Source organism: Apiospora kogelbergensis (genome assembly GCF_038363985.1).
Source record: "Apiospora kogelbergensis strain CBS 113332 chromosome Unknown utg000003l_segment0_segment0, whole genome shotgun sequence".
In the NCBI taxonomy this organism is placed as follows: Eukaryota; Fungi; Ascomycota; class Sordariomycetes; order Amphisphaeriales; family Apiosporaceae; genus Apiospora; species Apiospora kogelbergensis.
In genome coordinates, this window is record NW_027117420.1 from 945,735 (window position 1) to 971,639 (window position 25,905).

General features: G+C 56.7%; 7 protein-coding genes across 7 annotated transcripts; 3 read left to right on the forward strand and 4 right to left on the reverse strand.

Moving 5' to 3' along the window:
* Positions 1-49: 49 nt before the first annotated feature.
* PG998_005016 (nacht domain protein) lies at positions 50-6,606 on the forward strand (the record flags this gene model as incomplete). Its single annotated transcript, XM_066871834.1, has 6 exons — positions 50-580; positions 707-1,046; positions 1,116-4,134; positions 4,194-5,212; positions 5,312-5,370; positions 5,461-6,606. 6 exons carry the CDS (start codon positions 50-52, stop codon positions 6,604-6,606), a joined length of 6,114 nt encoding a protein of 2,037 aa, XP_066731931.1.
* An 860-nt stretch (positions 6,607-7,466) lies between these two features.
* On the reverse strand, positions 7,467-9,165 carry PG998_005017 (uncharacterized protein; the record flags this gene model as incomplete). The annotated part of the gene is made up of 2 exons (XM_066871835.1): positions 7,467-7,601; positions 7,648-9,165. The coding sequence occupies 2 exons, from the start codon at positions 9,163-9,165 to the stop codon at positions 7,467-7,469; spliced, it is 1,653 nt and encodes a 550-aa protein (XP_066731932.1).
* Positions 9,166-9,640: 475 nt separating this feature from the next.
* Positions 9,641-15,803, reverse strand: PG998_005018 (uncharacterized protein; the record flags this gene model as incomplete). The annotated part of the gene is made up of 6 exons (XM_066871836.1): positions 9,641-9,662; positions 9,739-10,146; positions 10,600-12,434; positions 12,788-13,646; positions 13,697-14,738; positions 14,798-15,803. 6 exons carry the CDS (start codon positions 15,801-15,803, stop codon positions 9,641-9,643), a joined length of 5,172 nt encoding a protein of 1,723 aa, XP_066731933.1.
* A 317-nt stretch (positions 15,804-16,120) lies between these two features.
* Positions 16,121-18,019, reverse strand: PG998_005019 (non-ribosomal peptide synthetase; the record flags this gene model as incomplete). Its single annotated transcript, XM_066871837.1, has 1 exon — positions 16,121-18,019. One exon carries the CDS (start codon positions 18,017-18,019, stop codon positions 16,121-16,123), a length of 1,899 nt encoding a protein of 632 aa, XP_066731934.1.
* A 1,426-nt stretch (positions 18,020-19,445) lies between these two features.
* Positions 19,446-21,083, forward strand: PG998_005020 (uncharacterized protein; the record flags this gene model as incomplete). The annotated part of the gene is made up of 3 exons (XM_066871838.1): positions 19,446-19,569; positions 19,632-20,825; positions 20,902-21,083. 3 exons carry the CDS (start codon positions 19,446-19,448, stop codon positions 21,081-21,083), a joined length of 1,500 nt encoding a protein of 499 aa, XP_066731935.1.
* Positions 21,084-21,397: 314 nt separating this feature from the next.
* On the reverse strand, positions 21,398-23,226 carry PG998_005021 (uncharacterized protein; the record flags this gene model as incomplete). Its single annotated transcript, XM_066871839.1, has 7 exons — positions 21,398-21,658; positions 21,757-22,084; positions 22,168-22,571; positions 22,630-22,880; positions 22,942-22,984; positions 23,050-23,080; positions 23,141-23,226. The coding sequence occupies 7 exons, from the start codon at positions 23,224-23,226 to the stop codon at positions 21,398-21,400; spliced, it is 1,404 nt and encodes a 467-aa protein (XP_066731936.1).
* A 602-nt stretch (positions 23,227-23,828) lies between these two features.
* PG998_005022 (4-hydroxyphenylpyruvate dioxygenase 2) lies at positions 23,829-25,149 on the forward strand (the record flags this gene model as incomplete). The annotated part of the gene is made up of 3 exons (XM_066871840.1): positions 23,829-24,454; positions 24,528-24,692; positions 24,765-25,149. 3 exons carry the CDS (start codon positions 23,829-23,831, stop codon positions 25,147-25,149), a joined length of 1,176 nt encoding a protein of 391 aa, XP_066731937.1.
* Between the last annotated feature and the right edge of the window lie 756 nt (positions 25,150-25,905).

The window sequence follows — 25,905 nt, forward strand, 5'->3', positions numbered from 1 at the left end:
ACCAGGCACGCCAAAAACAGTATAGGTCTGTCAAAGTCTTCTCGCCATCATGATCATCCTTGATCGTCTGATGAAGAAGCGAGGCAGTGGCCTCTCCATTGCTTCTGGTAGCGCCAGAGGTACATCGACCACGCATCGTGCCATGGGCATCGAGGCCAATGAAGACGATGCCAAAACCAAGCATAGCACCTCTTCCATGACTAACTCAGCCAAGAGTTCCATCAACGCCCTCACTAGATCCAGAATTCCTTCTGTCACGACCGACAGCCAGATTGACACTTCTCTGGCCAAGACTGTGGGGCTCCTGCGTGATCAGCTCCAGGCTGACACCAAGGGCTCTGCCGAGGAGAACATGGTTGCCGGCGTCACCAGCGATGTTTTCCTTGACTTCATTTCTACTGAGCGTTTACGTCAGATGCCAACCAAGGGCAGCCGATGGGACAAGATCCTCAAGTGGTCCGAAGACTTCGCTCCCAAACTATCGTTGTTTGTGGAAGCTCTGGCCGACAAGGCATTAATGCCCGACTCAATCCAACACGTTGCTGGTCTTTGCTTTGCCAGCCTGCAGATCCTCCTATGTGTAAGTCGTCTCTTTCATTTCACTCACACATTCCACTGCTACTGCGCTCTCTCTCTCTCTCTCTCTCTCTCTCTCTCTCCGACACAACAAGTTACAAAATGAACCTAACAGACTGTTATATTACAGCTGGGTCCCAATCAAGCCGAAGCCCTTGAGCTGGCCTTCTCCTACGCCCGCGAGTATGGCTTGACATTGGATATGTGCCGCCACAATGTCGACACCATCATGGCGATTCCCGAGGCACGTCAGCAGCTGGGCTTGGCCTTGGCTGACATGATCACCCACGCTGTCAATGTTGCCCTTTTCTACCGTAACAGCGTCCGCACAATCACGAACAAATCGATCGTTATCGACTTTGACTGGAATGCCACTTTCGGTGACCGCATCGGAACCTTCATTGGCCGCCGGCAGCGCATTGCCGACCTGATCTGGGCATGGAAATTGAAGCGATCGTCTGATGTCAATGGTAGCTCATGTCTTTATGCATACTTACATCCAACGACCGGACATGTGGCTAATCAATAGAACTGTTTAGATCTGAATTCCTCAGTGGAAACCGTTTGTCAGTGGTTGCAACCTCACGATCGCAGACTCCATCAGCAGGTCTGGACATCGCTAACACGCGCCCCTGCCCGTGCCGAGTTCACGTGTGAATGGTTTGATCGTCCTCTGACCTCGTTTCTCGGACACAATCAGACGAAAGACCGTCTATTGACTGTGACTGCCGAGGCTGGCGCCGGCAAGACTTTCCTCTTCGGTTGGATCCTGGAGCGCTTGCAGCGCCACGTGGGTGGCACCGAATTCCAAGTTATACACACCTCCATTGACGGTGATATCCCCAGCCAGGCATCCATCCTGGCGATGCTCAAGGCTTTCATATTGCAGCTACTCGAACAGAATGTGGGTAATGCTGAGCTCTTCAGCTGCCTTGCCCATGTTACCACCCTTGGTGACAACACAACCAGTGACCAAGACACTGACGGTGCTTTGTGGTACACCTTGGAAACCGCCCTCAAGGTTCTGAACCATATCGTCATTGTCATTGATGGTCTCGAGGCTCTCGAGGGTGATGATGAGTTCATTGCATTCAATAATCTTCATCAAATTGCCTCCAAGAATGCCCTTGTCAAGGTCATTATCCTCAGCAGACCCGCTGTGAAGCCATGGCAACTACCCTCCCGCAAGGTCCCTTTGGATGCTTCCCGTACCACCACTGACGTGAAGCACATTGCGCATGCTTACCTCAATGCACGCCGTGTCGGGACCCAGGATGAGGCAGATGAGATCGTTACGGAGCTTGCCAAGCGAAGCAACGGCTCTCTGACCTGGACCGACATGGCACTGCAACTTTTGGAAAAGGTTGGCTCTGTTACCGATATTCTCAAGACTGTTAAGGAGCTTCCCGGCTCCATGAAGGACATGCTAGATCGTCATCTCGGCATGATCAACATCGAAGGAGATGGTCGTCTCATCCTCAGCTGGCTGCTAGTCACTGAGCGTCCGTTCACTTTCGAGGAGCTACAGGCAGCCCTGGAAATGGATGTCGAGCAAGTATGCCACCAAGCCCGCACTACCAATGTCGTTGATGATATCCGTATGGCTTGTGGATATCTTGTCACTGTGCGCGATGACAAGACCGTCAGGTTCCGCAACGAGGCCGTTCGTCAGCACCTACTGGATCTGAGTACAACTCAAGGTCCATTAATGTCAATTGCCGAGGCCAATAAGAGTCTTGCCATGAGACTCCTTCTGTATGTACAGAATCGCGTCACACGTAACATGGAACCCAGCATTCAAGAAAGCATGACATCTCATGACATCGAAAATCTCTTCCTGACGCATTCTCTTCTCGATTACACCAGCCGCCATTGGCTCCATCACCTTGAGCGCTCCTGTCTTTTTGTTGATGGCAAATTTCAGCCAGCTGATGATGATTTTGATCAGCTCAAGGCTATCTTCCCGACTTCGACCCTCCTTGTTATCCTTGAGCGCCACTGCTGGAATGAGGCTGGTTCTATTGATGAGAACAAGCATCTCCTTGCACTCACCATTCGCAAGCAGGTTGTTGGTCAGTCTGCTCTGTGCATCCTCCAAGGATGCATCAACGCCGCAATCTGGTACCAGAAGTACCATGCAACTTCTGAGGCCAGCCAACTCCTCTTCGAGGCAACCAAAGTAGGACAGGCTTTGCTGGGTCCCACCAACGATCTCACAGCGGAGTGCGCTACCGTCTTTCTCGACCTTGGCAGCGAGACCGAGATTAAGGTGACGACTCGCTCGGACAGTATCGACAAACGCGAAGAGATTCTATTGTACTTGATTGAGATGGAGAAACAGCGCTCGGGTTCGCCCCATTTGATCAGAAAGTATCGGATTGCACTTGCCCAGCTGTACACAGACGTCCAGGAAAACAACAAGGCAGAAACCGTCTATCGTGAGCTCTACCAGGCCAGCGTCTCCCAGAGCGGGGAGCTCTCCCAGGAGTCGACAGCAGCTGCCAACAAGCTGCACGGTGTCCTCTACAAAGAGGAGAAGCATGAAGACGTGGTCCAATACACGCAACCTATCTTCGAGTCTGCTGAGCGTGAACTCGACATCTTTGACATCCGCCGGGTTGAGATTACATTGCGTATGGCCGATACATACGAGAAGCAAGATCCCGCGTGTGCTGAGGAGCTGTATGTTGCTACATGGCGCGGCCTCACCGAGTACTGCGACAGTTCTAATTTGGCATCGGAAGCTGCCCTCTCCGAGGCTAATGAGCGCAAAGTTCAGATCTGTATTGCCTATGCCCGATTCCTGCGCCGCCAGGCCCGTACGCATGAGTCTCAGGACATACTTTATACCATCTGGCTGGAGTATCATGACTATCAGCATAAGCCAGCGACCTTGATCAAGCAGCTCAACACTATGGGCGAAGAGCTTTACTCGATGGGAATGCTGGACACTGCCATTGCCGTTTTCAAGTCGGTCTGGTCCTACTTCAAGAGTTCTGGCGAGCAGAGATCTGACGAGGCCGTTCGAACCGCCATATCACTTGTCAACGCAGTACAGCTGAAAAGCAACAACATGAAGTCACAAGGCGCTCAAGGCGATAATGGAGTTTCTGCCGACACCAGCAGTGAGGACGAAGAGGCCAATGAGATCCTTTCGGAAGTTGCCCGTGCAGTGGTTAATGTTCCAAACTCCTCAGCCGAAGTGCCCGAGGTCAACATTGAGAGCTCCATCCAGACATGCCAGACGCTTTCTGCCTTTTATACGGACCAGGAGCGGTGGTCTGATGCCATTGATGTGTGCGTCAAGATTCTCAGCCATCTCTGGCCCGAATTGTTTGTTGCTCGCAAGTCTCGTTTCCCCAAAGAGCACACGACCACCAGCCTCGAGTTTGCTCGTCGTCTTGCCGGTTGCTATGCCAGATCCAACCAGACGGAGCAGGCTGAGAAGGTATACTCAGTCATCTTCCATTCGGCCATTCGCTCGGTTTCCAACATTCTACACAACTGGGTGACGGAGTCTGCCAATACGCTGGTCGGGTTCCTCGAGAGCAAACAGCAGTATCGTAAGGCACTTGGTGTCAACCAGGAGCTTCTCAACAGCTATCGTGCTAAACTAGGCGCCCGCAACCCCTGACAGTTAGCATTCTCTACAAGACGGGCGATATGTGTGTCAAGTATCGCCTCGCAGGGGCCGATGTTTACTATCACGAAATCACGAAGAATGACACCAGTGCTGACGGCGTACTGGGCCGTTCCGCCCTTCATGCTGCCCTGGCTCTGAAAGATCTCTACTATCAACAAAAGCTGTGGGCTGAGACTCGGGCAGTTTGCAGCACCCTTTGGATCACCATCACTAAGCGTTCCAATGACTACGGGATGAAGGCTGACGTAGTCGAGTCAACCTACCAGCACTACAGAGACGTGCTCGAAAACCACGCCGAGTCAGATGCCCGGCCTCGGGCCCAACGCGATCATGTTCGCGCCATCACTCTCCAATACCGGGATACATGTTTCAGAACCTTTGGTGCCGAGTCCAAGGTTGCCACTTCAGCCAGCCTCGCTTTCGCTGATGTCTGCCAGAAGAGCCCTGATGCTGCACATCAAGAGGAGGCCATCAAGATATGCGAGGATATCATTGCCAAGGCAGATTCCAAGAATGAGGACGGCAAGCCAAAGTTGACGGTGAGCAAGAACCTTGTCGAGACTGCCAAACGCAACCTGGCTTCTTTGTATGTAGTCCAGACACAGAATCGAGAAGACGGCGAACCGCACAAGGGTGAATCAGTTGACAAGGTCCAGTCGCTGTGGCGCGAGCAGCTCGAAAGCAACAAGAAACAGTACGGTGTTTTGAGTGAGGTCACATTGGGCAGCCTCTCATCACTAATTGGAGTGCGCGCTCACTCCTACGACGCCGAGGATCGCGAAGGGGCCATGAAAGAACTTGGGGCCAATGTCGTCGAAGTTCTTTCGGCATTCTACAGCTCCAGCACCCCGATCAATACCAAACAGATGTATGATTGTGCTATCGCATTGGCCAACACATACCTAACCTGTGGATTCGCGTCGGAGGCCTGGGCTCTCCTCCGCCAGTTGCGAACAAACATCTTGACTCGCGGCAACGGGGGCTCAAAGCAAGGTTGTTGTTGAGCTTCCCGACAACATAGACCGCCGGTGCATCGCATTCACCGCCGCATTCCAGAAGACTCTGCGTGACAGACAGCTCCCGGCCAATAAGGCCACCACTCGGCTCACCCTGTCCGAGATCACCACGGCAATATTGATCGCAGGCGTTCTGTACGATCGGTACCACACTTCGCTTTCCTCTGACCGATTGTCTCTGGAGCAAAGTTGTTCCATGGAGCCAAATTCTACACATTCTTGAAGAGTCAGGGCGATGACCAAATCGATCAGCTGATGGTTGTCGAACGTGCATTGTTCGCATTGTTCTTTGACAAAGTTGGCAGACAACTAAAGAGCCAGGAAGCTGTTGTTCGCATCTTGTTCAAGAGCCTGATCGCGGAACTTGGACGCTCAAAACATGTCGAGAACCTCGTGTTTGTGGCCTGTGTTGGTGTCACCAACAAGACTCGCGTTCTCCTGGAGGAAGGTAGCTTCGCCACAGCGGCTGATGTCTCCAATGCCCTCCACCGATTCCTCATCAAGCAAGATGGCTTCAAGGAGTCACGCATCATTCCCTATGGATTCAAGTTGGCATTGCATCTGGCTGGCCTCGGTTTCCACGGCGCCAAGCCGACGGAAGAGGCGCTCCAGAACAAGATGCTCACGCTCAGCAAGTGCTTGTTGCGTGACACGCTGGCGGCTTGCAAGACGATGAAGATTGATCTTGTTTCGTTGCAGGCTCGCGAAATCGACAACCTAATCCATCTGATGGGAGAGCAGAAGAACTACGACGATCTGGAGTGGTTTCTCACGCAACTGTGGCAGAGTCGAGTGGTTCAGAAGAGTTGGGATTACCAGACGGTCATTGCTGTCGGAAAGCGCCTTGGTCAGGTTCTGGCCCTCCAAGGCAAGCATCAAAAGGCCATTGATCTGTTGGAGACCATGACGTACAACTTGACCGGGACGCATGGCCTGCTGTGCGCTGCTACGATCGAGGTGTACAACCTCGTGTCCACCCTGTACATCGCCAGTGACCGTGCTGTCGACGCCATGGACCTTCACAAAGACATTCTGGACGTGTTGCTCAAGCGAGGAGAGAGAGAGGAGTCCAGTACAGATGGTCGCAGCCCTTGCTGTGCGATGAAGGACTCAGAAGCAGCCGAGATGGCACTGGGACAACTATATCGGATCCGTAGCATCTACGCATTCAATGGTGGCTGGCCGCAGGAGGATGGCGAGCTTCTCACGGAGATTTGCGTCCAGATTGTCAAGAAGTTCTCTGGTGACGCCCCCGGCAAGTTCCAAGAGTTCGGCGACGGTGACGCTACAAAGTGGGAGACAACGCTCGCTGACCCCGAGGAGTTTGCCCGGTTCCGTGGCCCTGCCAAATGGGACATTGGTATCGAGTGATTCACTACAACGAGGCAAGAAAGCAGATTACGATACTGGTGGGAGGAGACTCGAGGTTGAAGTCATGTATACTTTCTCTGCATGTGTAGTGTATGGAGGAGGACTTTGGTGATAGCATTATTATGGCGAATGAACTGAGGAGGAAAAAGATGGGTATTGCTATGGCTAGGTGGTCTGAAGGAAGTCGAGGTTATGCATTCATGGCTAGATTGTGTCGGTGGTATTGGTCGCTCGCTAGTATACATACTTAGATAATCAAACATTACGTTCATTGGTGTTTCCCTCAGGCAGTCTTGCGACACGCGCATTCCTCCTCTAAGTCACATAACGGAGACACTTTGCCCCCCTAAGTGATCTACTCCTCAACCATGCTCTCGTTAGTTTCTGCACGTCTATCGAAGGAATTGGCGAGGCTTTATTGATAATTGATAGTATTTGGAGCCCTTCGCTGTCAGGGTTTCGTGTTGGGTGAATCTTCTGCATGATGGGTCGATAGAAAGATGGCGGACTCCGCCTATGGTCCCGTTGGAAACAGCTGTTCCGGGTTAACCTTGGTGGCAAACTGAGAGCGCAGGCACCGTCGCACATGGAGGCACAACTGGCGATGGTACTGGTGCTTCAGAGGCAGACAAATGAGCAGTGGGCACTTCAGCCTACTTTGGAGTCACCGGAGTTGGGTATTCATTGTGGGAGGAACGAGGTTTGGGGCCTTTGGTAAAAATTCGATCTTGTAGAAGACGCCGCAACTCTGTTCATATGACGTCACATACTTAACTCGAATTGTTGAATCTAACATCGCTCCCTTATCATACACAATAAAGTAACCATAACAGCATCTCGTAACAAATGAACTAAACAAATCATCGTGCCATGGCGTCCGCGCTGACGGTGCCGAACTCTCCAGGCACCAACGTGATGAATCCGATCTTCAGAAGATACTGCAAACTCCACTGCACCGCGGCGACCTCCCTATCGTTGACGGCTATCTCCCCGTGCTCTGCGGGGGGAGGACAGGCTGGAGGCGCCCAGGAAGTGCTGCACCGGCCACAGGGGATGCGCCTCGTTCAGATCGATCATCTGCTCTGAGACGAGCTCCATCCAGCTGCTCCACGACACGGGGCGGCAGGCGATGCCCAGCTCTTCGTTTAAAATTTCCCAGAAGGCCTTCGCCGGCAGGCCGACGCTCTGCAGGTCGACGAAGGACTTGACAGCCCCGGATGCCGCGAGCTGGCTGACGGCGGCGCCGGCCACCGTCTCCACGCTTGCGATAGGCATCCAGTGATCAGCGGGCTCCTCCGGGAAGGCTCGCACCGAGACGGACGCGGCGACCACGCGCCAGATGTAGTCGTCTATGTTGCACACGCCGCCGGCGCCGCCGATGATCATACCAGGCTTGACCGTGGAGATGCGGTTGTGCGGCTCCGGCAGGCGGCTGACAGCCACCTCGTGCACGATGCTCTCGGCCAGGAACTTGGTCTGCGCATAGCCGTTGCCGCCGGCGGCCATCTGTGCCGCAGTGGCCGCGCGGTCGGTCTGAGTGTCGCCAGTAAGACCGCCCGAGATGTACACCAGCTTAGCGCTCCGCGGCGACGCCGCTACCGCCCCGAGTAGGTCGGCCGTCGACTGCACGTTTGCCGCGCGCAGCATGCTGAAGTCGGCGTTCCAGTTGACGACGGCACCATTATGCACTACTGCGTCAACGGCGCCTGATACGCCGGCATTGCCGCACAGGCGTGCCCACGACGTCTCGTCCAACCCCAGGCGCGCGTGCGCCAGGTCGCCGGGCCATACCTCGACCCGGGTCGCGTCCGCGTCCTCGTCCCACCAGCCCGCGATCTGCGCCGAGCGCTTGATGCGCTCTAGGCCGTGCGCGGGCGACGTCGCGCGCACCAGAGCAATCACCTTCCTCCCAGACCGCAGCAGCTGCTTTAATATCTCGGTGCCGAGGTAGCCGGTGGCGCCCGTGAGGAGAATGGTAGCGCCGTCGGGGAGCTCGGTGACCGGGTTCGCGGCAAGAGGGCCATCGGAATCGACCGGAAGCGCCCCCATAACCGCAGCGACTTCGGCCATGAGGTCGACGGCCGGCGCGGCGCGGACAGGAGCGCCCTCGCACTCAGCACGGATTAGCTCCGCCAGGCTGCGGATGGTGATGGTGCGGCTGGACATCTGGCGCACGGTGAGGGTGACATTATGAGCCTTGCGCACCAGCTTGTTCAAGGTGACGATGCGGATAGAGTCGCCGCCGAGGTCGTAGAAATTGTCCAACACGCTGATCTCCTTATTGGCGATGCGCAGCACCTGCGCCCAGAGCTGGCGCAGGCCGGCCTCGAGCTCGTCCGCCGGCGCCTCGAACGCGACGCGCTGACCCAGGACGAACTGGGACGCCTCCACCGCCGACTCAGGGCACAGCAACCGTAGTGCCTGCCGGTCCATCTTCATCGACGTATTGAACAGCATCGCCCGCAGCGGGATGAATAGTGATGGGACCATGTATGGCGGCAGCGAAGAGCGCAGCTTGTCGCCGAGCCCAGCGAAGCGCTGTCGCATCGCCTCATCCATAGCGAGGACGGGGAGCTCGAATCCTCACCGCCCTTAGCCGTGGACTCGTCCAGGTCGTCGAAGGCAACGAAGGCGACGAGAATATCGCCCTCGCGGCGTACCACATCGACCGCCACGTGCTCCACGTGGGGTAGTGTGTTTCGAATGATGTGCTCGATCTCGCCGAGCTCGACACGTTGGCCCCTGACCTTGACCTGAGTGTCCTTTCTGCCCACGTAGGCAACGGTTCCGTTGGTGTTGAACCGGACCAGGTCGCCCGTCTTATAAAATCGGGTCTTGCTGCCGAGGGTCTCGGCGGGCCACCAGTCTACGCTGTTAATGAACGACGCATTGGTCTTCACGGGGTCATTCAAATAGCCTTTCACGAGGGTGGTACCTTCGACCAGTAGTTCGCCGATACAGCCGATAGGAGCCAGCTTGTTATGATCATCGGCATCAACAACCCACAGGCGTGCGGTGAAGGGGCGTCCAATGGTCAGGGGTGACTCGGTGACGGACTGGTAAGTATACGACACGCAGATCATGATCGTTTCCGTGGGACCATATACATTCGTCAGGTGGACTCGGCCAAACCAGGTGGAGAGGGTCTCCTTGGTCGGGGCCTCGGCACCAACGAAAAGGTTCTTGAAGGTAGGAACCTCGTTAGGGTTAATAGTAGCGACAAAGGACGGGGTTAGGGCGATAGCGGTGTTTACCCGCGCCTCCTGGATGAAGCCGGCGATGTTCTGGAGACGGTCAGCATCGGAGGGCACACAGACCGTGCCCCCGGAGCACAGGGTCACGAAGATGTCAGCAATGCACGCGTCAAAAACGTAGCTGGAGAATTGGAGAACACGCGAGTCGGCGGCGATGCCAAAGTGCCGGGCCTGGCTGCGAATGCTGGAGCAGAGCGGCCCGTGCTCGACCACGATGCCCTTGGGCTTGCCCGTGGATCCCGAGGTGAAGATGATGTAGGCCACCTCCTCCGGTGTGAGTATCGGCCTGGCCACTTCCACAGAAGCGGCGGTTATCTCATCTGCCCGCTTGACAAGCTCCGCCAGCGAGGCGGCAGACACGTGGATGATGCGGCAGGCTATATCCGCACACGCCTCAGCCGTTGTCGGAGACACGAGCAAGACACGAGCGTTGATATCTGAGACCACCGACTGCAAACGCGAGGTCGGGTGGGCAGGGTTCAAGGGCACAAACGCGCCGCCGGCCTTAACGATACCCAGCATTGCCACGATCGTCCACATGGACTTCTCGAAGCAGATCGGGACCATTACATTTGGACCTACGCCTACGCAGCGCAGGTAGCGCGCCAGCTGGCTCGACAGCGTGTCAAGCTGGTTGTAGGTAAGTCTGCCATCCCAGGAATAAATAGCTTCGCGGTCGGGCCCGCGCTTCACTTGGTGGGAAATGACCTCTTCCAGGCGCGCGTGAACAACTTCGGACTTCTCGCCGCTCCACTTCATTGCCTGCTCCAGATCCCAGGAGCTTGCGAGCGTCACCTTGCTCAGGGGCTGCTCGCCTCGCGTGGAAGAGAGTTGTTGCACGACGTGGCCGAGCTGCTGCGACAGGGCGTGGAGCTCGAATTCGGACAGGATACTAGCATCGAATGTGAAGTTCAGTTTGGCCTGGTCCTCCTGCAGGACAACCTCCGTGATCAAGGGGTAGTTAAAGAATCCTTCCAGCCCCTTGTCTGCTGAAGAGCCTTTGGATTCTGCGGGCAGCAAGATCGTCTCGGCCGAGTCGTCAGAGGCTCCTGCCGCTGCTGGCTGGATGACTATGAGGTTGGTAAAATCACATGCCTCACGAGCGTCAGGGCTGATTTTAGAGATATTCTGAAGACCGTACTGTTCGTACACTGCCATGTTGGACGCCTGGGCTTGAATTCCCTGTAAGAAATCCGCGACACTCTGGTTAGGGCTCAGGCGCACGCGGACGGGGACGGTGGCAATAGTAGGCCCGGCCATATTATCCAGACCCGGGACCGGGGCCTGGCGACCAGAGACAGTCATGGCAAAGCAGACATCATCGAGATCGCAATGACGGGCCAGTAAAAGTGCCCAGGCCGCCCGCAGAATAGACGCTTTTGTAATCGAGGTGCCCGTGGAGCGCGGAAGGGAAATAGTCGCCTCGAATGTCTGCGTCACCGACTTGGCCGCGTTGACTTCCCGGCCGATAAGGGGGTAGCCCGAGCGTTTCGCACCCTTGAGCTGTTCCATCCAGTACCTGGAGGCTGCGTCCTGGTCCATACCTTGTGTGTGCTTGATGAAGAGCGAATAGGGAGGGAGCTCGGATAGTGCGGACCCGTGGTAGATAGCCTGCAGCGTCTGAAGGACGAGCTGGAAACCCCAGCCATCATAGGTGGCATGGTGAATGGCCAGGGCAAAGTGGTAGTCACCGTTCGGTCCCACAGCCATCGTAGCCCGGCACAGTGACGTTCCGTATCCCATCACAACACTATCCAGGAGCGCCAGGGCAGATTCCAAGTCAGGCGTGCCGGCGACCTGCCAGGCTTCGGCATGGCGAACCACAACCTGAACGGAACGGCCTCCGACGAACGCGATGCGAGTGCGCAAGTTGCTGCAGAGCTCCACCGTGCGCTCCCAGGCGGACCGGAACTTGTCGAGGTCGAGGTTGACCTCGGCCGGGATCCGGTAGACGAAGCTGGCAACGTACGAGCCCGGCTGCTTGTTTGTAAGTGCCATCAGACCCTCCTGGAGTGCGGTGCAGGGGTAGATATCCTCAATCTCCTCGTCAGCCAAGAGCTCGCACTGCTCACGAGACTGCGCGGTGATCTTGCCGACCTCGCTGCTGGGCAGCAGCGTAAACGGCTCCGGTACGAGCGACGCTAGGGCCGTCTCCTCGCATATGCTCGCCGTGGTGGCGATGTAGGATAGGCGGGAGTCCTGGAAGATGGTTGCAATATCCAGACTGATGCCCTTCTGGCGAGCGAGGGTGACGAGGCGGATGGCGCTGATGGAGTCGCCGCCAATCTGGAGGAACTCCGAGTTTTTCTTAATATCGCTAATAGGCACCTTAAGCACCTGGACCCAGAGCTCTCGGAGTCTAAGTTCCATCGGCATGGAGGGCTCGACATTATCGGCCTGGGTCGAGGAGTATGCGGACAGCCCCTCCCCAAGCGCCTGGGCGCTTGCTCGCAGGGCCAATCTATCGATCTTCATAGAGGCGTTGAATAGCATGGAGCGCAGGGGCAGGAACGAGGACGGGATCATGTATGACGGCAAGGCAGCTCGGAGCTTGCTAGTGAGTACGGCGAATCGCTGCCTCATAGCATCGGTGATAACCAGCACATTATCATCGCCCCCTGATCATCCGCATTGGCCAGGGTGAAAAAGGCGACGAGCACATCACCTGCCTCGCGACGAACTATGTCGACGGCCACCTGCTCGACTTCTGGCAGCCCACGGCGGACAGCGTGCTCGATCTCGCCCAACTCGATACGTTGGCCTCGGATCTTAACTTGGGTGTCCTTCCGGCCTACATAACAAAGCATACCATCCTCACGAAACTTGACTAGGTCACCCGTTTTGTAGAACCGGCTAATGCCGCCGTTCTCAAGGGCAGTAGCATTCCACCACTGGACGTGGTCGATGAAAGCTCCTTGGGTTTTGACTTTGTCGTTCAGGTAGCCCTGGGCCATCGGCGTGCTCTCGATCAGCAGTTCGCCGACGCAGCCGATGGGCGTCAGCTTATGGTGGTCGTCAGCCTCGACAATCCAGGCCCTTCCGGTAAACAGCCGCCCGATAGTACCTGGCGCCTCATCGCGGGAGGTGTACCGGTAGCTTGTGCACATAACCAGAGTCTCTGTTGGGCCGTATGTATTATAGAGCTCGGCGTGGCCGAACCAGATATCCAGCGTCTCACGTGTGACCGCCTCGGCGCCCAGCACGATCTTGGTTAGGCCTCGGCATTCCTCCGGCGGGATGGTGGCCGCGAACGAAGGCGTGAGACCCATGGCCGTGTTCACGGCGGCGTCCCGGATAAAACCGGCGATGTTTTGCAAGCGCTGCGCATCGGATGGCACGCACACGGTACCGCCAGAGCATAGAGCGACAAAGATATCGGCGATGCAAGCGTCGAAGACGTAATTAGCAAACTGTATAACGCGTGTATGGGGACCGGTCTGATACTCCTTAATCTGACAGTGGATACTAGAACAAAGGGCCCATTGCTGGACAACGATACCCTTCGGCTTGCCGGTAGACCCAGAGGTAAAAATTATATAGGCGACGTCGTCTGGAGTGGAATCGGTAGGGCGCACGGCTGTCTCATCGACCTCCGGAAGGTTCGACAAGGAAGCAGTCGACACTTCAACGATTCGGTCCGCAAGACCTTGGCAAGTCTCGCCCGTGGAGGACGATACCAAAATAATAGACGCGGACACATCTTCCATAATCATGCGGAGACGAGCTGGAGGATGTTGGGGGTTTAGCGGAACCCAGGCACCCCAGCCTTCACGACTGCTACCATGGCTACAATAGCCCATCTGGACTTCTCAAAACAGATAGGGACCATGACGGACGGCCCGACGCCAAGAATGCGGAGGTGACCGGCGAGCTTAGTAGAATAAGCGTCAAGCTCGTTGTAGGTCAAGGTGCCGTCCCAAGAGAATATGGCCTCGGAATCCGGGGTGCGCTGGGCCTGCTCCGCCAAGAGGCTCTCCAGGCGGGTGCGGGCGACCTCTGGCTTGGAGACGCCGCTGAACTGAACGGCCTGCTGCAGGTCCCAGGAGCTGGTCAGCGAGAGCGTGCCCATCGGCTGATCTCCCTGCGCGACCAACTGGCCGATCACGTGGTTCAGCTGATGCGAGAGCGCGCCGAGCTGGAAGGCCGAGACAGCGCTGGCGTCGAAGGTGAAGTTGAGCTGGGCGCGATCATCGCTGAGCAACACAAACTCGGCCATCAGCGGATAGTTGAAGAAGCCGGCGACGCCCTCACCGCTGACGGCGCCGGTTACAGCCGGCTGCAACAGCACAGCGTCGTCAGACTCGTCAGCGACCTGCGACGGCTGGATGACCATCAGGTTCGCGAAGTCGCAGGCTTCGCGCGCGTCGGCGCTGACCTTGGCGATTCTCTGAAGGCCGTACTGCTCGTACGCCGCCATCTCGGACGCCTGCGCTTGGATCTGGTTCAGGAAGTCCGCCACGGTCTGCCGCGAGTCGAGGCGGACCCGAACCGGCACCGTCGCGATGGCTGGGCCGGCCATGCCGTCGAGGCCGGCCACGGGAGCCTGGCGTCCCGACACCGTGACGGCAAAGCAGACGTCGTCGGTATCACAGTAGCGTGCGAGCACGATGGCCCAGGCGGCGCGGAGGACCGAAGCCTTGGTAATGGTGGTACTAGCGGCGCGGGGGATTTCGATGGTGGCTGAGAACTCCTGAGTGACGGACGTGCTGGTATCCCGCAGGGCCGCCGGGAAGGCCGTCTTCTTGGCGCCGTGGAGCTGGGCTTTCCAATAGCTCGCCGCCGCATCTAAATTGAGGCCGAGGGTGTAGCGGATGAACAGCGAGTAGGACGGGAATCCTGTCCGCGAGGCGACTTGGGACTCGGCCCCTGGTACTGGGCCTTCAGGGTGTCCGTCATAAGTCGGAAACACCAGCCGTCATAGATGGCGTGGTGGAGACCCAGAACAAAGTAACGCTCGCCGCTGGGTTCTACGGCGATGGCGTAGCGGCAGAGCGGCGACCCGTAGCTCATGGGGATGCTCTGGAGAGCTGATTGCGTCGACTTCAAATCGGATGCCTCCACTTCGGTTGAGGCGTGCCAGCCCGTAACCTCTCGGGCGATGACTTGGATAGAATTGCCTCCAATCAAAGCAATCCGGGTACGGAGGTTACTGCAGAGCTCTACGGTCCGGTCCCAGGATGCCCGGAAACGATCTGGGTCGACATCCTCGGGCATCTTGTAAACAAAGCTCGCGACGTACGAGCCGGGCTGCTTCATTGAGAGCGCCATCAGACCTTCCTGGAGCGAAGTGCAAGGGTACATGTCCTCGATCGCATCACGAGAGGGAAATCCGCATTGCTCACAAGCATGTCCCACGATGTCATCCACTTCATCGAATGGCAAAAGGCTGAACTGGTCCAGCTGGAGCACCGTCATATCTTCCTCAATCTTCGCTGTTGCAGCGATGTGAGAAAGACGAGAATCAGCAAAGATATTGGCCATTTCAAGACTGATGCCTTCTTTCCTGGCAAGATTCACCAAACGGATCATACTAATCGAGTCGCCACCAATCTGTAAGAAGGCCGTGTTCTTAGTGATGCTCTCGGCAGGCACCTTCAAGATCTGAGACCACAGTTCTTGAAGCTTGCATTCTGTTTGCGTTAAGGGCTCTCCGTCATCTTCTTCGACGTCATTCGCCTGGACCACAGAATAGGCACTCAGCCCGGAGCCGAGAGCTTCGACGCTGGCTCGCAGAGAGACGCGGTCTATCTTCATAGAGGTGTTGAAGAGCATCGACCGGAGAGGCAGAAACACGGCCGGAACCATGTAAGAAGGGAGGGACGCCCGGAGTTCGGTGGCAAGGCCCGTGATTCTCTCCCGCATAGTATCATCCATGGGAAGGAAGTTGTCGACGCCATCCGCAGTGCCGGTGGCGCCGAGGTTATGCGTATCATCGAAGCTCATCCAAGCGGCGAGCAAGTCGCCGGGCTCACGGCGGACCACGTCGACAGCTACCTGCGCGATATTCGACAGGGTAGTCCGGATCCTGTACTCGATTTCGCTGAGCTCCACGCGCTGGCCGCGAACTTTCACCTGCGTGTCCTTCCGACCGATATATACAATCGTGCCATCCGTGTTGAATTTAACAAGATCTCCAGTCTTATAGAACCTGTTGCTTGGGCCGAGGAGATCGGTAGGCCACCAGCCAACCTCGTGGAGAAAGGCAGCATTGGTCTTGGCTTCGTCGTTCAGGTAGCCCCGCGCCAGCCCGCTGCTTTCCATCAGCAGCTCACCCACGCAGCCGATCGGCGAGAGCCTGTCATGGTTGTCCGCGTCCACGATCCAGCCGCGGCCAGTAAAGGCGCGGCCGATCGTGGTCGGGTGGTCGTCGGGGACTTATAATCATGGTAAGTGCACATAACAACCGTCTCGGTCGGGCCGTATCCGTTCAGAAAGCGCTCGACCCGAGGCTGCCACGTCGCGATGGTCTTCTTCGTTGGTGCTTCGGCCGCGATCAGCAGCATCTTCAAACCCGGCACGTCGTCCGGGTCTATAGTGGCCATGAACGATGGCGTCAGCCCTATGCCGACATTGACTCGAGCCTCGCGGATAAAGCCGGCCACATTCTCTAGGCGCTGGGTATCCGACGGTATGCAAACAGTACCGCCGGCGACCAAGGTAAGCCAGATATCCGCAACACAGGCATCGAACACATAGCTCGAGAACTGTAGCACGCGGGATGAGGTGGTAATACAGTATTCCCGCTCCTGCCCTCGGATGCTGGCGCAGACAGCACCGTGTTCAATAACAATGCCTTTTGGCTTACCGGTAGAGCCGGAAGTAAAGATGACATAAGCGGCGTCGCTAGGTGTCGGTTCGACGGAATTCATCGCCCAGTCAGCCGACTCATCGCTATGTGCGAGGGACTCCGAAGAGGCATTCGAAGTGGCATACGATAGCTCGACAACGTTCTCCGTGATCCCTTCGCCGGTCTTGGCTGTGGTGAGAGACATTGACGTCACCAGAGCGTCGACTTCGGAGACGATCTTCTTAACGCGGGGTGCCTGTGTCACGGGGCTCAACAAGGAGGCAGCCGTCACCTCGACGACGTTCCCCGCGATCCCTGTGCAGTTCTTGGCTGTCGTGGGGGAGACTAACACCACGAGGGCGTTGACGCTGGAGACAATCTCCTGGAGGCGGGATGTCGGGTGCTCGGGATTGAGGGGAACCCAGGCGCCGCCGGCCTTCATCACACCAAGCATCGCCACGATAGCCCATAAAGACTTCTCGAAACAGACGGGAACCATTGATGTGCGGCCGACGCCGAGGCTACGAAGTTGACGAGCGAGCTGGCCAGACAAGGCATCCAGCTCATCATAAGTAAGGACGCCATCCCACGAGTAAATAGCTTCGCACTGCGGCCTATGTAACGCTTGCTCTGCTACTAGATCGTGGAGGCGGAATGGAACGATCTCGGACTTTCTGCCACACCAATGAATCGCCTGCTCTAGGTCCCACGGGCCTGTGAGGGACAGAGTGCTTAGGGGCTCGTCACCGTGCGTCGCGAGCTGCTTCACGACGTTGCTGAGATGCTGTGAAAGGGTGCCAAGCTGGAACTCGGAGATGGCGCTAGAGTTGTAGGCAAAGTTAAGCTTGGCCGAGTTGTCGTCCAGTAGGGTGATCTCCGTGACCAGCGGGTAATTAGACGATGCCACTTCCGAAAGTCCGGATGACCCAGAAGATGTGATGATTAGAATGTTGGTGAAGTCGCAGGCCTCCCTTGCCTCCAGGCTAATTTTGGCGATTCTCTGGAGGCCAAGCTGCTCATGGGTAGCCATCTCCGCTGCCTGTGCCTTTATATCGCCTAAGCAGTCCGAGATGCGCTGCTGCGGGTGCAAGCGGACCCTAAGGGGCACAACCTCGCAGCCGGAGGCAGCGGCAACACCGAAGCAGACGTCATCGATGTCGCAGTAGCGTGCGATCACGATGGCCCAAGCCGCGCGCAAGATCGACTTCTTCGTTATGGAAGCGTCTAGCAGGCCGAGGGGAAAGGATGCCTCAAAATGCTGGGTCAAAGACGTGGTTGCGGCGACGTCTCGGGCGACCGTCGGGAAGGCGGTGCGTTTGGCTCCTTGGAGCTGTGCCGCCCAAAAAGTAGAAGCCATGCCGCCGCCCGTCATGTTGTGCTGAGTGTGTATGTCTTGCAGTGCTAAATTCGGTCGTCAGAAAAAGTCCACGACACCGCTTTTCGGGGTTGAGTCAAGCTGCTCTGCGAGGGATAGCGCTGGCAATGTCGAATGGATTTTCACTGCGACACACTTTCTGGAGTCTTGAAGGAATACATGTGCCCGGCAACGGACAAGATTTCAAGTTGTAGATGGATGGAAAAGAATATGCTCCGCGATGGCTATTTGTTCTGTTTTGTTCAAGACATGGACAAATAGCACGATGGATGACAGGAGACGACAGTTATTCCATCCCGGCAAGCCTACCCTGACAGACGCCAGTACCTACTCCTAAATGCATTGTTCTAGCCACATCCAACCGTTCGGTTCACACCTCAGTCGGAATCCAACTTTGGCTACTTCGGGCTTGGACTGCAAGGGCCCTCCCAGGACTTGTCGCGCATTGCCCAGGAAAGCCGAAGCGCCCAAAGGTTGTCACATTGCGCGCTGAATAGACTTCCCGACTTGAGGCTCGGTATCGTTGTTTAACCTAGTCGCAGCGCTTTTATACTAGAGGTATCCACTTTATATTATAGTAACAGAGACTTACACGGATTTACCTATCCTGTGGTGTTATACTGTTACAGAGGGCAGTGCACTAGCTTTCAAGGAGATCTCCTGTTCGAACCGGCTCTCGCAGCATCGGTAAAGGAAATCACATCGCATCCACTTTATCCGAGAACCGGTAGGCACGACCCCTAACCCGGTGCGGCAGGGCGTCAGGGGGCGTCACGGAGCTTGCCAGAGCACGCGAGTCAGGTGTTCAAGAAGCGGTCAGATTTGCCGTGATTTACCCGTCTCGATCTCCTATCGTGTTAGTACCCGCTAACGCGATGCAACAACCGAAAAGGACGTCCCTAGCTACCGGTAGTACGGAGCAGTAGGTAGTGCTACAGGTGGACATGGAAAGGAAAATAAGCTTTCGCTCGGTTGTTGATCATACTCCCCGGAGATGACGCTCGATTACGTGTAAGTAATCAGGTACCATGACAGGGGCATCAGGGTAAGGGTCCCGCTGCACCACTCATGGGGCTTGATGTGCCTGGCACCTGCCAAGAACTTGTTTCAACGCAGCATAGCTGCATTCGACGAGTAAGGGAAGTTGCAGTTTGACAGGCCCGGATTCCGTAGTCGGTGTCTCGTCAGATGAGAGTTGCACCCTAACCGTACCCCGGAACTCTGGTGGGACGCGCTTCCAACCGGCTGGGATGGAAGGGAGGAAGCAGTCTGCCTGGTATTCGCTCATCATACTGGCTGTATGTCGACATTCGTGCTCACGTCTACTATTCGTTTGTCGTCTTGGTGTAATTTAGTCTGGCCTGTGTATGGTCCAATAGTATAGAATCACCTGTTTAATTCCAAGCCTACAGCCCACATCATTATGGCGTCTATAGCTGCCACGGAGATGATGAGACATTCATCGCCCAAGGACTGCTGGGTTGCCATCAATGGGAAAGTATATGATATGACAAATTTCGCCCCTGAGCATCCAGGAGGACACAACAGTAACCGTCACCATTCTCCGCCGTCTTCCAATGTTTTGCCACTGACATATGTTGTGCTGTAGTCATCTATGCGTGGGCAGGCAAGGACGCATCGGATTTATACAACGAATTCCATTCGGCGCGGCTCGTCGAACAAGAGCTTCCCGCTAGCGCGAAGCTCGGTAGTCTGGATGATACCGTGACGAAGGATGACGGGCGCAGCTCGATGCAGCAAGCTGCCACAACGACGACGCATTCCGCTAGCGAACAGCGACCGCCGCTGACGTCTATCATCAACCTGCACGACTTCGAACTGGCGTTCGCCAAGTTCGGCTCCCGCAAGTCGCACGCCTACATTTCTAGCGCGTCCAACGACCTCCTCACGCTGCAGGCCAATGCGGCACACTGGCACAAGCTGTGGTTCCGGCCGCGCGTGTTGCGCAATGTCTCGACGGTGAGCACGCGCACGCGCCTACTAGGTCTAGACGTGTCGATGCCGGTCTGGATCGCACCGATGGGCATGGGCAAGACGGGCGGGCCGGAGGCGGAGGCGGCGCTCGGGGCGGGCGCGGCCGCGGCCGGCATAGTGCACTGTCTGTCGACGCCGGCGTCGCTGTCGGTCGAGGAGACGCTCGCGTCGGCGCCGGGACACCCGTGGTTCTTCCAGCTGTACGTGAACCGCGATCGGGCCAAGACGGAGGCGGCGCTCGCCAAGCTGGCGCGCCACCGCGACCAGGTCAAGGCCCTCTTCGTCACCGCCGATCTACCCGTCATGTCCAAGCGCGAGGCCGACGACCGCATTCGCGTAACGGAGCAGACGGTGCTGCCGCTACCCGACTCCACAGGGGCGACTATAGCGGCGACCGAGGGCCGCGGCGGCCTCGCGCGCACCACGGGCTCCTTTATTGACTCGTCCTTTACGTGGGAGTGCCTGCCGTGGCTGCGGCGGTGCACCGACCTGCCGCTCTTCGTCAAGGGCGTGCAAACGGCGGCGGACGCGCGGGCGGCGCTCGAGGCCGGCTGCGCGGGCATCGTCGTGTCCAACCACGGTGGCCGCGCGCTCGACAATGCGTCGTCGACGGTGCTAGTGCTGCTCGAGCTGCGCCGCGACTGCCCCGAGGTCTTCGAGCGCATGGACATCCTGGTCGATGGCGGTGTGCGTCGCGGCTCCGACGTGCTCAAGGCCTTCTGCCTCGGCGCCCGCGGCGTCGGCGTCGGTCGGCCCTTCCAGTGCGCCATCAGCTACGGCAAGGAGGGCGTGGCACATTGCGCGAATAGTAAGTTCGGACCCGTACCCCGCCCGCGAGACCAAAAGAAAAAGAAAGAAAGAAAAACCGCTGATCCTTGTCATAGTCTTGCGAGAGGAGCTGGAGACGGCGATGCGCCTATGCGGCGTGACGGACATCAACAGCGTCTGGGGTAATATGGCCTACCTGAACACGTCGGAGTTGGACACGCTGCTGCCAGCCAAGCAGGACTCGTACCCGCGGCTCCGGTCTAGATGCCAGAGCGGCCGGGAAGTGTGTCGCCTATAAGGATCTTTTATCCGACATCTTGTCCTGGTCCGTCTTGTTATGTAATCGGTATATAAGTACTGTAAGTATCTAGGTATTTCTTTTAAATAATTAATTCAATGAATATTTAAACTACTAAGCATTAGTATTAAGTTTAATTCTTTTATTAATTAATAATCTAGATATACACGGATAGGTTTTTATAAATAGTTCGCTTATAGGATACGTAATTTATAATTATACTCCGTAACTACACGCATACCCAGCAACTATCTAAAATTATGCTGTGAAGCTAAGCAAAAAAACGCAGCCCGCATAGTCTATCCCTGTCTATCCTATCCCATCTTGAAAACCTCACGAATCGCGTCCCCCAGCGCCTTTACCGCATTCGGAATGGCGTTCGTCGCAGGCGCGGCAAATGTCATTCTGAAGAACACCGTATCCATGCCCGACTTCCCCTGGTCCACCAAGAACCAGCTGCCGGGCACCACGAGGACCTGGTGTCGAATGGCGGCGTCGTAGATGACCTGCTCAATTTCGTGTGTCGACATGGTCCCTGCCTGGGGATGTTTGTGCCAGTCGATGGTCAACCACATCTATGCGCGTCATCACGGGGTCATACTTAGCAGGCATGTCATCACTCTGGCTGGCTGGCACCTGCCATGTAAAAGAGAGTATGAGGGGGTGGACTCACAAAAAAGCCGGCTGCGGGTGCATTCCAGCTCACCACATCGCGAGGCAGGGACGCCTCGCACGCGCCCACCATGACGTCGCGCCGCTTCTTATACCCCTCGCAGATGTGCAGCATCCAGCGCGTCCAGCCATCGTGGCCCCATTCGTCGTGCAGCAGCCTGTACAGGGCGATTTGCGAGATGCCGCTCGGGTGCTGCGTCGACACCTCGTGCACGCGCATCACCCGCTCGACCACCTGCCGCGCCGCCGTGACCCAGCCGACGCGGGCACCGGGGCTGATGGTCTTGGCGAACGAGTCCATCCGGAAGACGCGTCCGTCCGTGTCCATGCTGAGGTAGCTGGGGATCAGCGACCGCGCGTACTGCTGCGTTGTGGGGGCGCTGCGCCCGGCGGCCCCGCCTCCTGTTCGAACTGGAAAACGTAGTACGGGTCGTCCTCCAGTATGTACAAGTCGTGTTTCTGGGCGACGGCGTAGACCTGCCGCCGCCGATCGGCCGAGGGCGTGGCGCCCGACGGGTTCTGTCCTGTCGGGATAGTGTAGAGCATGGTCGGCCGCTTCATCCCGCGTGCCTCCTCGTCCCACGACGAGAGGTCGCGGTCCAGTTCATCTGGCAGGAGACCTTCGTTGTCCATCTTAGCCGGGAAAAAGGAATAGCCCAGCGGGAGACCCGTCTCGAAGCAGGTAGGGTAAGTGTGGTTTTCAATCACCATGGTCACTCCCTTCTGGCCAAAAATCCGCATCACCGTATCCATGGCCGATGTGTTGCCCGTCGTCAGGATGCAGTCCCAGTCCAGATAAGGAGGGTTATGGAATATCTAGAAACAGCCGCCGGTGAGCTAGAGTGTCCCGCTCCATCGAGGCTGGTGCACTTACCTTAACGTGCTCCTTCACAAAGCCCAGGAGCTGTTTGGAGCCTGTTCCTACCCCATACTGCAAGGCCGAGGAGAGATCATAGTTGCTAACTCCTTCGGACACGTCTTTCATCCCAATATGGAGCTGCGTCGTGCACCTTGCCGGCGCATCGTCTGGGAATCCGGCGCTGGGGACGGTGTACTCGGCCGCAAAGAATGGGAAAAAGTCGGCCGAGGGTGCACCTGGCCCTAGCGAACACACTCCTTCGTTTCCTGCAACCCATTAGCATGTTGCCACCGGCGGGGGCGTGATTGAGTCCTGCTCTCTCCGTACCAGGTTGTGCAAGTATAGCGTGCATCCGTTGCATAACAGCATCCTACGTAGAACAGATCAGTTTGGAGCCCCCCACCCAGGCCGCGAAGGCTTGCAGGCCCGACTTACCCCCTCGAGGCAGCTTCCGTACTGAACCGATCTGTGTCTCACACGTTAGTCTTCGCGTTACTCTTTTGGCCATAGAGCCCTGCTTTGTTACCTCTCCAGTCCGTCGCGGGCTTGAGGCCGGCATGGCCACAGATCCCCCCCCACCTGCTTGCAGCTCTCACTCGTATTGGTAGGCATGTTGTTGTTGCTTGTAGACTTTTTGTTGGAAAGCGGGAGAAACTCGACCCTCCCAAAACCCAACATAGTCAGGGTTATACGATATACTACCCTCGATGAGCGGCTCTCGGCCGGTAATGGGCAGTAGACGGCTGTGTTGTGGAATACCGTGCCATCGTGATGGACTCGAAAGCTGATGGGCCTCGACTGGTCCATGCCTCACTGGGGACTAGCAGCCTTAGGCCTGCCGGATATTTCCATTGATAGCGATTCGGAATTGTAGATGGAATTCGGTACGGGGCCGGTACTGGGTTAGGGATGGGAATATAATACAAACCTTGTTAAGGGACGTGGGCCCTGCCCCCTCCCCCAATTCACAAGCGACACGGCGCGGACAAACAAACCAATTCCGGAACAGTTCCGATATTGCATACTTCGTGGGCCAGAAGCCTTTATCAAGTACACATATTGGATCCACTGAGATAGCAACGCTCGTTCGGTCATAAGGCAAGAAATATCCAGACCAACCCAGACGTACTAGCTACTGGCGGAGATCAGTCGAAAAAGAAAACCAAGTAATCGTTTCCTTCTTGATTCATCAAATTAGCTGTTTAACAGGCAAGATGGCCATCACAAACGTTCCCGAGTACACTGGCTTCGACTACATCGGCTGGTATGTAGGCAATGCCCTGCAGGCAGCGACGTATTTCGTGAGCCGCTTCGGTTTCAAGGTCATCGCCTACCGGGGGCCCGAGACAGGCAGCTACCTCACCACGTCCTACGTCATCACCAACGGCACCGCCCGCATGGTATTCACAGCGCCGCTGTCCAAGCCGGGAAACCACACAGTGGAGAAGCGGGCGTCGGACGCCGAGTGGGATCACCTCAGGGAACTCCACGCCCACCTCACCATCCACGGTGACGGCGTCAAGGACATCGCTTTCCAGGTGGATAGCGTGCACAAGGTGTGGGAGCATGCCCTCCGCGGAGGCGCTGTGGCGGTGCGGAAGCCGACAACGGAGACGGAGGAGGGCAAGGGAACCGTGACATACGCCACCATTCAGACGTATGGTGACACAGTGCACACCTTCGTCGACCGTTCTCGCTACAGCGGCGCCTGGCTGCCAGGATTTAAGGAGATAGAGGAGGACGACCCACTCAACAAGCTGTTGCCCCCGGTCCGTCTCGTCGAAATCGACCACTGCGTGGGAAACCAGCCTTGGGACGGCCTGGACGACGTCGTGAAATAGTCAGTGCATGCCTCAACACCCCCCCGAGAGACGAAGAAGCAGAAACTAACCCGCCAAAATTTGTCTGTACAGCTATGAGGAGAAGCTCCAATTCCACCGTTTCTGGAGCGTTGATGACAAGTCCATGTGCACCGACTACTCGGCTATGCGCTCCGTCGTCGTCGCGTCGCCCAACGAGTCCATCAAGATGCCCATGAACGAGCCCGCCGTGGGCCTGAAGAAGTCCCAGATCGAGGAGTAAGTCCAACATGCTCCGCGTTTTTTAGGCTTTCAAACCTCCGAGGCGAGCCCTTTGGCTGATCAACCTAGGTTCGTCAACTACTACAACGGCGCAGGTTGCCAGCACATCGCCTTCAGTACGCCCAACATCGTCGAGGCCGTCCAGGCGCTGCGGACCCGTGGCGTGCAGTTCCTTTCGGTGCCAGGCAGCTACTACGTGGCGCTCAAGCAGCGGCTGGCGGCCTCGTCCGTCAAAATCGCCGAGGACCTGGCGGTGCTGCAGAAGCATAACATCCTGGTCGACTTTGACGAGGGCGGCTACCTGCTGCAGATTTTTGCCAAGCACGTCGTTGACCGGCCCACCGTCTTCGTGGAGATCATTCAGCGATATAACTTCGACGGATTCGGCAGCGGCAACTTCAAGGGTCTGTTCGAGGCCTTCGAGCGGGAGCAGGACAAGCGGGGCAACCTGTGAGATGAGGATCAGCGGCGGCCGCGACGACGGCAGGATATCATAGAGTTCAGAAATGGCGTCGTGGTTTCCGGCCTGCCGATTTTAGTCGGTCCATGGCCGGTCTTTCAGTCTTATGTACTAGTTATGAATATATGGAGTTTACGTTCGCGATCGGTAATCAAGATGCCACAAGAAGTTACTGATGTATATGTGATGCAGCCCTTGGCCTGCAAGGCGTGTAGTACAATGTTGTCGTCAGTAGTGCATGCCAGCTCAAGCTCTGGTATAGCTGCGGGTGTCTTAGTACTTGACTTCATTGTCATAGATGCCAAACATGTTTGTCCCCGCGCGCCCGGAACTGCAGGGCTTGCCAAAGTGGCGGCATCATTTCCCGTGTTGCTCTAGGCTGCGACGGTGGATACGCAGGAATGTTGCCCAACATGTTTGGCGTTGCTATAAGTAGAAGGCTTCGTCATGCGGGTCCTGGCTCGTTGCCCATACTGCCATCGGATGACACTTGGACAACAAACTATGAATGCATTGCACCCCCGCGATCTCGGATGGCCAGATGGGTCTCTGCCCCTATTCACCGACTTTCAATCGGTAGCAAGATGTGCTAGCCATGGGGACGACCTTGTCGTACAAGTCGTGTAAGGATCGGAAGGATTACGCAGTTATAGCTAAGCACGCCGCTGCTTTCTTTACATGTGGTTAGTGCGAGCTCCTAGACCCGCCCTCACCGATCTCAACCTCCTCGATCCCCAACCATGTTGTGTT